The sequence below is a fragment of the Misgurnus anguillicaudatus genome, chromosome 4, assembly GCF_027580225.2.
Source record: "Misgurnus anguillicaudatus chromosome 4, ASM2758022v2, whole genome shotgun sequence".
NCBI lineage: Eukaryota > Metazoa > Chordata > Actinopteri > Cypriniformes > Cobitidae > Misgurnus > Misgurnus anguillicaudatus.
The window spans coordinates 6,279,831-6,290,915 of NC_073340.2; the positions used below are offsets into that span (position 1 = coordinate 6,279,831).

At 35.6% G+C, this 11,085-nt stretch overlaps 1 protein-coding gene across 1 annotated transcript; it reads left to right on the forward strand.

Moving 5' to 3' along the window:
* Positions 1 to 497: 497 nt before the first annotated feature.
* LOC129420485 (WD repeat domain phosphoinositide-interacting protein 1) lies at positions 498 to 10,556 on the forward strand. The gene is made up of 12 exons (XM_055175435.2): positions 498 to 852; positions 1,313 to 1,395; positions 2,096 to 2,265; positions 2,585 to 2,681; positions 2,855 to 2,952; positions 3,041 to 3,133; positions 3,234 to 3,304; positions 4,115 to 4,222; positions 6,238 to 6,396; positions 6,498 to 6,605; positions 6,988 to 7,109; positions 8,789 to 10,556. The coding sequence occupies exons 1-12, from the start codon at positions 719 to 721 to the stop codon at positions 8,908 to 8,910; spliced, it is 1,365 nt and encodes a 454-aa protein (XP_055031410.2). The 5' UTR covers positions 498 to 718; the 3' UTR covers positions 8,911 to 10,556.
* The last annotated feature ends 529 nt before the right edge of the window (positions 10,557 to 11,085 follow it).

Below are 11,085 nucleotides of genomic sequence, written 5' to 3' on the forward strand. Positions count from 1 at the left end.
GGATGCTTATAAACGTGTGTGTCTGCGTTTTTGCACTTTTCGTTTATGACTCCTTTTTTACACTTCTTTATTTTTTGTAATGTATACTTCTGTACTTTACTTTGTTTCTCCTACAAATGCAAATTATAGAAAAATTAACCATGATTTATTAGTTAAATACTAAAATAAACATGCTTTTGGTGGATTAACGTTTGTATTACTTTAACTACAACTGTATGTTGTATGGTAAATTAGTATGGTTTTGATACAAAAATCATAACTAAACTATGGTTAATATTGAACATTTTTCTTGATTCTTTATCTGTACGTCGTGCTTTCAACTGCGGTTGATGCATGACTTGACCAAAACAACTCCTCGTGCTGAGGTGAAAGCAGCCAATCACCAAACGGCTTGCAAAAGCACGCCCATTCACCGTCCTAGGTTTTTTACAGTCTATGGTGTTAGCCAATCAGACAAAGCTTCCCACGTTTCCTTCAACCAATAAGGCTTTTAATAGCTCCGTGACGAGACCCGATAACGTCACTTGGTTTTTGTTTTTGCTAGTGTAACTGATTAGTGTGCGTGCCGTTAATCAACCACGTAATATTAATTTAACACATTTACGTGTTGCCAAGTAAATAATCTTTTTAATGGACGATATTTACACAATTTATAGGCACACATTAGGCAAACTAGTTGAGTTGCCCTTGTAATCTTGGCGGTGCGGGGCAGATTGACATGATCCAATCGATCCCAGGCGTCCGAACTGGAGAGGAGGTACAAAAGTCTGGTTCTTCCTTCGACAGGGAGAGATTGGATGGATCTCCGAAATTTCAGAGACTCCTCTGCGCTTCCTTCAACCAGGACATAACGTGAGAGCACTTACCGCTTTACAAAAGTCTGTGGGATTCAAAAATACATTATTTTAATTATTATGTTATTATAATTAAAGTGTTATATATTTCCTTAAAGCTATTGCAGTTGGTGATGAGTGTAACCAAAATAGGAAGTGTATGTAAATAATGAAGTCACACATCAGGGCCATATCTCACTTTATAATCTACAATATCATGTTACATGTACATGTAAAATGCTATGTTAAAATGCAATCTATTACCAGTTAAACAATTAAAACCCTCTATAATTCCACAAAGTCTGAGGAAAGTCTTCTAAACTCCTGTATTTTTTATTTTGTGAATAAAAGCCTGTTTGCCCAACCACACACATATGAATACCATACCATATTCATTGCAATGCATACATAATACGAATCGACTGTACTCTCTACTGACTTATGTTGTATTTACACCACACTCTATGCTTTTATTTTAGGTCTTTAGTTGTTGGTTGTAAGGATGGCTACAGACTTTATTCTCTGTCCTCTGTGGACAGAATGAATTGTATTCATCAGGGCGGTAAGTTAAAATAGCACAACATGTTATGTACCAATTACAATCCATTAGTATTTTAACTACAGAAGGATGTTTTGTGACTTAAAGGGGACATAGCATGAAAATCTGACTTTTTCCATGTTTGAGTGCTCTAATTGGGTCCCCAGTGCTTATACAGTACCATCCTGGAAAATGTGAAAAAGAGCAACCCAGTAACTTAGTTTTGGTAAACCATTCTCTGCAAGCATATGAAAAAATAGGTCATTGAAATTTGGCTCCCCTTGTGATGTCAGAAGGGGATAATACTGCCCGTTATCTGCACTATCCAACCAGGGCACCTCCATGTAGTGCAGAGATCAGCCGATTTGCATGTTAAAGGACACTCCCAAAAATGGCACGTTTTGGCTCACACCTACAAAGTGGCAATTTTAACATGTTATAATAAATTATCTATATGATATTTTGAGCTAAAACTTCACATGCGTACTCTTGGGACACCAAAGACTTATTTTGACATCTTTAGAAAATTTTGTGAAATGTCCCCTTTAAGGCAGGCACAGATATTTGAAGTTTCGAATGTAGACAGAACTAAGGCAAAGGTCCATCTAGACCGAAAACAGGGCCAATAAACACACAAAAAAATACAAATACATAAAAAAAGAAAAAGTGACTGTTTAAATCTTTTATTTTTGACAAAGTGAGTTTTTTGTCTTTTTGTGAGTAGTCGAAAGCCCTGATGTGTACATTGCGGAGCGGCTCTTCTCCAGTAGTCTAATGGTGGTTGTGAGCAAATCAACACCATTCAGAATGAACATCTACCATTTCAAGAAGGGCACAGAGATCTGTAACTACAGCTACTCCAGCAACATCCTCGCTGTCAAACTTAACCGACAGGTAACATTTAGCTCAGTATGTCCACAACCCATTCAAACAGCTGTAGTACTTCATGACATTAAACTTCCATAAAAATACTTTGATTACGCAAGGACACTAGACCTCTTCTGCATGCATTCAGTCATTTAAATGTCATTTAAAACTTATTTTACTAACAGTTATCATAGGTTAGTCATATAGCCTACGATACAACCCAGAATCTGCCCCACCTAAATTTACAGTCCCGAGGCGCTGCTGGTTTGGGTGAAGTAAATGTTTTAATGATTCAGTGTTTGACCTAACTGTACAGTATGGCAGTAGTTTGTATTTTCTTTTTCAGAGACTTATTGTTTGTTTGGAGGAGGCCCTGTACATCCATAATATCAAGGATATGAAACTTCTGAAGTCTCTTCTCAACACGCCACCAAACCCCAGAGGTAAACACACTATCAGTTTTAGTGTCTAGTACCCAGTATAAACAAACAGATGATGTTTAAAATTGAACTATTTGTGCGTTAAAGATTGCATTGTGGTCATTTAAAACATTTTTTTTCATTTTCTCATAAAATAGTACATTTGTAGTAACAATATCAAAGCTTCTCTTCGACAGGTCTGTGCGCACTTTCTGTAAATTATTCCAACTCGTACCTGGCATACCCTAACAGTTTCACTGCTGGAGAAATTGCTCTTTATGATGCTTTGAATCAGGTAAGGAGGTTTAAAGCCCAAATTTAAACTTCTTAAGATTGGTTTATAAGGAAATCTACACCTACACTATCCACTTTATTTGTTGTAGATGATGGTGACCACGATCTCTGCTCATGCCAGCCCTGTGGCAGCCATCTCATTCAATGCCTCAGGAACCAATCTGGCCAGCGCTTCAGAAAAAGTAAGTTGGAGAAGCTATTGTTCTTGAATATCTACTTTGATAAAATGAAATATCATCATTATACCAGATTTCTTTATTTAATCTTGTGATTAAAACCCAGGGCACTGTTATAAGAGTTTTCAGCATACCCGATGGAGTCAAACTGTTCGAGTTTCGCAGAGGAATGAAGAGGTACATTTACTGTAAAGTCTGATGATTCAGTACTGCTCTTCTACTGTTGTTAAAAAACAAATAAAAAAAAAAGTGTTACCCAATTATGTCTGGATGTTTTAGATGCGTTATTGCTTATTTTATGTCACAAACACCTAAACCTGAGAATGGGAACAAGACGCTGCATTTCCCTTGTTATTCCTGCGTCCCTGTAACGCCGTCTGGCAATATTTCAGAAAGCGATATACTTCCTGGCTCCCGCATCACCCTGTGTTTTTCGTTAAGCTTCACTATTGGTTGAATTTGATATACACATTCAGACACACTTACCCCTGGAAGCATCCTCAAAGTGTCACCGCAGTGACGCAGCGCGAGTTCCCTTGAAAGGGAACTGTAACAATGTATCTTAAAAGGTAACACGATGTAACCTTGCTCTCACTTGAAATGTGTCCCCACATTTAGTTCTTGAATTTGAGGGTATTGGACCTGGAAAGTCCTTATAAAGGTCCTTGAATTTGAAGTTAACTAAGGTGTGGGAACCCTGCATAAACAAGAATTATATAAGTAATATAATATAACACAACACATAACAGTATAATATATCACACAGAGTGATTCTAGTCACTGGTGACATGCATTCAGTTACCATTTTGGTTAAAGCGCAAGCCGCGGTGGAAAGTGGGTATTGGAGCGCAACGTTGAATGTAGTCCATTTCACACAGGTCACACAGGTTTGGGAGGACATTAGGGTGATTAAATGATTACCGTTTTCATTGTTGCGTGAACTATAGATATTAAGTGTAATGCGTATTCTGTCATCTTTTTGTCCAGGTATGTTAGCATCAGTTCTCTGTCATTCAGTGCCAATGGAGAGTTTCTGTGTGCCTCTAGTAACACAGAGACTGTTCATATCTTCAAACTGGAGCCCCACAGTCCCAGGTACAACCACACCTCGAATCCAAGCTCTCTCTAATATGCTGTTATACTTCATATAACTCAATGTACAAGCCAGAAATTAAGCCTACTAAAGGGTTAATGGTGACACATTAAGATATACTTTATACTTTTTATAATTTATTTAATTTTGTTCACAAAACAACACAAAAGACAGTTTACAACATATTACACTCAGGAATTCACAACAAATATATTGCACACTCCTTAAGGCCTATAAAATACACAATTGGCACACTGCACACTCCATAGTACCCATAAAATGCACAACCAATATATTACACAAAACTAGTATAGACGGTTTCAGCAGTAAAAACATAAATTAGTGGCTGTCGTGGTCCGCATGTAACTTCCGGTAAACTCCGCTAAGAATAAATAACAACAAAGTTCTATAAACGTAGTTTATTTATATAACAAGCAAAAAAACAACATATAGATTACATAGGAAACCAAAACATTTGTTATTTTCGATGAGGCATTTGTTCAAGAGATCAGTTTAGCAACTAGTCAGACCATTAGATCGGGGCAGCAGTGGCTCAGTGGTTCATGTAGGTTGTCTACAAACCGGAAGGGTGGTGGTTCAATCCCCGGCTCCACCGGACCAAGTGTCGACGTGTCCTTGAGCAAGACACCTAACCCCAGCTGCTCCCGACGTGCTGGCTGGCGCCTTGCATGGCTGACACCGCCGTCGGTGTATGAATGTGCGTGTGAATGGGTGAATGTGAGGCTAATTGTAAAGCGCTTTGGATGGCCATCGGTCTGTTAAAAGCGCTATATAAAATGCAGTCCATTAAAAAAACGAAACCGGAAGTAAAGTTCGGATCCAGACATGTATCGCGTCAGCGTCCGATGTAACCGTCTATATTGCGCGTTCCAGAAGACATAATAAAAGAAAAATACATATAAATACACAATTGGCATATTGCACCATAGAATACAGTATATTGTGATCATGGTGATCAACAGTAAAAATGACAAATTTTATCTTTTTGCAAAAGGAAAAACTACAAAGAATCAAGAATGCATGATAATAAGGTGTCATTGCTTTGCAATCAAAAAATGTCGTAATGGAAGTCAATGGGGCAAAAATGGCCACAAACAATAAATGAGGGAGAAAAAAATCAAATCTGATGCTGCACAAAAACTATAAATGCATCAAAGCCAATGTTTTTACTAATCTTTTACATGCCCAAAACTGTAAAAAAGGTTAAAAAAAATCCAGTTCACAATCACTTTTTATATTGAAAATCTGTCCTTTTGTGTGTTTTTCCCCAAATCAGTGACACCACTTGGCAATGAAAGAGTTAAAATCATGGAATTTGTAAACATTTAGTAGTTTTGATTACAATACTGAGGTTGATTAACAGATTTATGGAAAAAAAGAAAAAAGTATTCTGATACGTTTTTACAGCAGTTTAATTTAGTGGCCTTTTTTTTGGCCACTAACAACACAAAAGGGTAGTGTTGTTAGTGTTAATGGTATATTGTTGAGTTTTTGAAAAATGTCAAAGCATTTTCGTAAAATATGTGTAAATATAAGATTTGTCACCAAAAATCATTCCATTTGCTGAAACACAGAGAAAGTTGTGGCCAAATTAAGACTAAAAAAACCCAAATGACCAAAAATGGCCCCATCAACACATAAGGGTTAAAGATCTACACCTCTGTGATAAAAAGACAAGTTGCATAAATTAGGCACACAGTCTGGACCACTAGCACAGAAGATGCAACCTCTTAAAAACAGCAGAAAAAGAGTAAATCACAATACAAACTAATACACGTTACTGTTTACTAACAGTAAACTAACTATTGTGCACACTTTTGCATTTTCTCAAAAATTATCTGTATAGATAGGACAAAAGCTAAGCCATGTGCTGATGATGACACCAACTGATACTTATTGATTTTTTTATCATGTCAAGCCTTATCCTAGTTATATAGTTCATCATTTGTCTTATAAGTTGACAACTTGTCATGTAATTTTTGCTTATTTGAACTAGTAAGGAGAGTCCAACATGGTCAGCATATATGGGAAAGATGTTTTCTGCTGCCAGCACGTACCTTCCCTCTCAAGTGTCAGACATCATGCGTCAGGACAGAGCGTTTGCTACCGTTCGCCTCAGTGTGTCCGGCATGAAGAACGTATCGGCTCTTGCCATGTGAGTCGAGGATAATAGTTATTACTGTATATGGAGTAGAAGCTGCAAGTATGAGAAAGTATCTAAATATTGTTATTTGTACTTTTACATCATGGTTTCAGTATCCAGAAGGTCCCACATCTTTTGTTGGCTTCCTTAGATGGTCATCTCTACATTTACAAATTAGATCTCCAGGAAGGTGGAGACTGTCATTTAGTAAAGAAACACCGGTGAGTCAGTTGCTATATGTGCAATCTTAATTTTTTGGCACAATTTTTCCATCAGATTCACATTTTGGCTGCAACCGTCTTTAAAAAGACACTGATGTGTGATAAAACATATGGCATTTCTGCAAAGCTGTTTCTTGTTACTTTTAAACTATTTGTGATGTATGGTTAGTTTTAATATGTTTAATTATCATAAATTCAATTGATATGTTCATTCTGGTATTTGAGAATCGTGTATTTGATGATACAAAGTTTATGTATTTAGGGGAAACGGATACTGTATTTAATTTTAATGAATAATCATATTCCCGTGATCTGGACTGGGGCTTTGATTTAAAATATAAAAATACGATGGTCATTATTTTGCATAACATTTATTCAACAGATTGTTTGAGAGTGATGATGAAAATCCAGTGGTGTCAGACATAGATGTTGGTAGCCCGTCATATGCCGCAACAGTTGCCACAACCGCACCCCAAGACTCTCCATCCTTCAGTTCACTCACGGGTTTGTCAGACCTCCCGTACACAAATGTTAAACTATACATTATTCTGTTATTTCCATACTTGAAATCCCAATACATAAGATTTACATAAGTAACACATTAACATGTTAAACATGTTAAAGTTACATGTTAAACTGAGGAAAAACAAACTGATCAATTGATATATATCAATCAGTATGACTATTAAAAGTCCTTAAACGTCCTTTCTTCATAGGGTTTTGGTAGATCTTAAAGGGGATATGTGTCATGTTTAATTTGAATGTTAAAATACTTTTTAATCCCAGTTTACTATGCAGAGACATTAATAAAAGTACTTTTTTTAGTGTATAATACGTAGGGCTGTCACGGTTATGAAATTTGTCTGACTGTTAATTGTCTAATAAATTGTGACGGTTATGATGATTAATTGCCTGTTTTAAGACTTTGACGATTATGACGATTAATTGTCTGTTTTATTTCTTTGACTTTTAATTCTCATACAATTCTCACACATTGTTGGGATTATTTAAATTAAATATTTTGTCTTATGTCTGTAGTGCCTACAAAAAAACAATTCCTTACAGATCCTTAAGAATAGCATCTTTCACTTCCCTAAATTTAAAATTGCTGTTTTGGAAATGTATGTTTTACCTGGCAGTTTATACTGCTTATCAAAGTTTTGCAGCATTTCTTTAAATGCTGTCTTTTTTACTTTATTGAATTGCTTTGCAATGTATTGCGTTACACTGCCAGTTAGGGAGCACCATCTTATACAGGCTCTGCAGCTCCCCCTTGTGTTTTTTAAAGAGATGTGCAATCATTGTGGTGATCTGAAATCATCTCAATAAGGGTCAAACAATCACAATGAGATGATTATTTAATCATTCTGACAGCCCTAATACTACGGCAGTGCTTCTCAATTATTTTCTGTCACGCCCCCCCTAAGAAGAAGTAAACATTTCGCGCCCCCCCAACTCTCCGCCGCGACTGTAAATAGTATAATTTGTCTATAAAATTACACATCTGCAAAACATTGTATCCTTATTAATATTGAGAAAACACAAAAAGAAAACAAAAAAAGAAATATCGATCAACTTACAATAACTTTATTAACATTGTTTTTTAGTCTGTAACAGAAAAGACTTAAAATGCATCAACTTGCCTGAAATAAAAAAATCAATCCTTATATAAAGTATAATATTTTTTGACCATTTCATCCTGAAAAATTTTATTAAATATAATCAATAAATAATAATAAAAAAACAAGAGGCTTATCAGCGTGATTGGGGTGTAATGTCTTTAAGTGATGGTGCAAAAAAAATCACTTCCTGAAAAAGTATTTTCCCCGGGGGCTCGCGCCCCCCCTGGTGTCGCTTCGAGCCCCCCCTGGGGGTCCCGCCCCACTATTTGAGAAGCACTGTACTACGGCTTTGTGTTTCTATAAACAATACAATAATGTTTAGTTAGACACAGCAACATTGGTGATGTTTGGGAAACCTGTCTGCGGTATTCAGTTTTGCCATTTAGTTTGGTGACTATAGTGGCACAAGAATGACACTATATACCTTTAAAGGTTTAGCAGAAGTGGGATTTGAGTAATGGTGATTGATGTTTAAGTGATCATTAAGTGTATAGCTCATTGACCCAGATAAGTTTAAAGTATTTAAAGTAAACGATTTGATGATGGTCAACTTTTCTTTAGGTTATTCTGAGGATGGAGGTGCAAAGAAAGGAGAGCTGATCCCAGAACATGAGTTTGCAGATGGACCGGTCTGTCTCGATGATGAACAGGAGTTTCCTCCAGTTAACTTTCAGAACACCTGAAGAGCAAACTCCTTGTCTTTTTATATTTTCAGGACATTGGGTTTTTTATTGGTCAGATTTTCCTGTGACAAACAAAGTGTTGTATGCAGTGCTGGATTTGGATGTTTAGATCTTAAAATCATTTAGTCATTTTTATTTTATAGCAGCACAAAATATCTGACTCTGGCTGCATCTGAAAGCTTAGACAGCTGACTTGTTGTCTCGCTGCCTCATGAGACAATAGCCGTTTCTCAATACCAAGTACGCCAAACTCGGACTTGTGTCCTTCGTATTTCGAACTTGCAAGTTCAGACTCGGAAAGAACGAACTCCTGACGCGAAATGCATTCTGGGAAACTTCGCTGTCATAAGTCCACACAAGTCTCCTCTGATGCATCCTCGATAAAATGGGCGGATCAAGAACACAACCGGGGATTTTATGTGAACTTGGCCTTGATGCGAACTTTGAATTGGAACAGTACTTGGTTCGCGACTGATGACGTTTCACAAGTCCACAAGAACGCAAGTACAGACAAGAACACATATTGAGAAACGGCTAATGATTTTGGTGGCATGAAGGCAGCTCTTATATTTCTGTTTGAAATATAATATAAACAGAGAGCGCCTTTGTGATAACTTAAACCATATTTTAAAACTACAATACTAATTTCTCGCTATAAATGCAATAAGTGTAAAACTTTATTTACACTAGATATGTGCTCCAGACGCTTCCTTGGCTGCCATTTTATTTTTTTTCAAACTCGACCAGGCTTGACCAATCGCATTCCCCGTGCACACACACACACGCATAGAATTGTGGACAGGACAAGGTATCTCAGGAGACAGGAAGTAAACCTAACATTGGATTTAGATGTGCCTTCATGCCTTGGAATGCTGCCTCCGAAGGCACCATTTTAAAGCTTTCAGACACAGTCTCTTTGTTTTAAGTAAGAATCAAAATTTGATGTTAGAAAGAGCATTCTGGGAGCTAAATAATAATTACAAATTAAATGCACAAAGTATAAATTAGATAAATATATATAAAATACATACATTTTAATAGGTGACCTTTTTATCGCTAAATAACACATTTGCATTACAATTCAACATTCTGTTTGCTACTTCAATTTTAAATAAGGAAATTATTAAAAATTAAAAGGCACCTGTTTTAACATATGGGTCAGTGATAAAATAGATGTATGGCATATTTTAAATTTAGGAACAATGTATTTAAAAAGTTTTGTTTATTAAACAACATTTCAGTATACTTTAATGATTTTTTTCCACAATATTTTTGATATCCCCATAAAAAAATGTCTTCACAGCAAACAGAGCAATTTTTTCATGTGTGCGCTTGTTTGTATATAAACTCCATTAGCCAGGTCTAAGTGTAAAATATTTCTCTATACATTTCCATGTGTTTTGAAATGCTAATTTATGTATTATGAGCAAATATTTTAACCTTGTCTGTGTGTAAAACTAAAATACTTTCACTGAATAGGAAGTGAAACTGACTTTGGATAGATGGTAAACACCTTTTAATGCTTTATTTCTAGTAAGGTTAGATGTTGACACTAGTTATTTATAACCTATACAAATTCTTGTATGTAAAGTCAATAATGCATTGATGATTTTTAATTTTTACCAAATAAAATGAAGTTTGCAAAACATAGCATTTGCATATTGCCAATCGCATTGGTCTTTGGTATGGAGTGCTGTTTTTAAGGGTGTTTCCCCATAAGCTATAGCATTTATTTTCTATAAAGCCCATTCATTGTTCAAATAGTTATTAAATAGTAATCATAAATGCATGGTTGTATCTTTAATTGTTATGATTAGATTGAAAATGTTTGCAAAGAGCTATATTTTTAGCAGAGGCGGACACTAAAGTACATTGAGTAAATTTTCCAAGCATCTGTGCTTTATCAAAGTGTTTGTCTTGGGAAAAAATTTACTTTACAAAAAAATTCAGTAAATTTTAAAGCATAGAATCATACTGTGTATTCCTTTTATATTGCATATGAAAATTGATTTAATACTTAATTACATAAAAATTGTGTACTTTTACTTTCTTGAGTAAAGTACTTTTTACTCAAGTAAAATGAAGAAAAAAAAAACTAAATGTTTAAATATAAACCAAAAACTTGAAATTACGAAATGTAGTGAAGTAAAAATTATGATAATATGCTTTGGAATG

Coding starts and splice junctions, on each gene's coding strand:
- LOC129420485 (XM_055175435.2), top strand. CDS start 719: ATGATCCAATCGATCCCAGGCGTCCGAACTGGAGAGGAGGTACAAAAG. Junction 2,682..2,854: donor CACGCCACCAAACCCCAGAG/GTAAACACACTA, acceptor TCTCTTCGACAG/GTCTGTGCGCACTTTCTGTA. Junction 6,606..6,987: donor CATTTAGTAAAGAAACACCG/GTGAGTCAGTTG, acceptor TTTATTCAACAG/ATTGTTTGAGAGTGATGATG.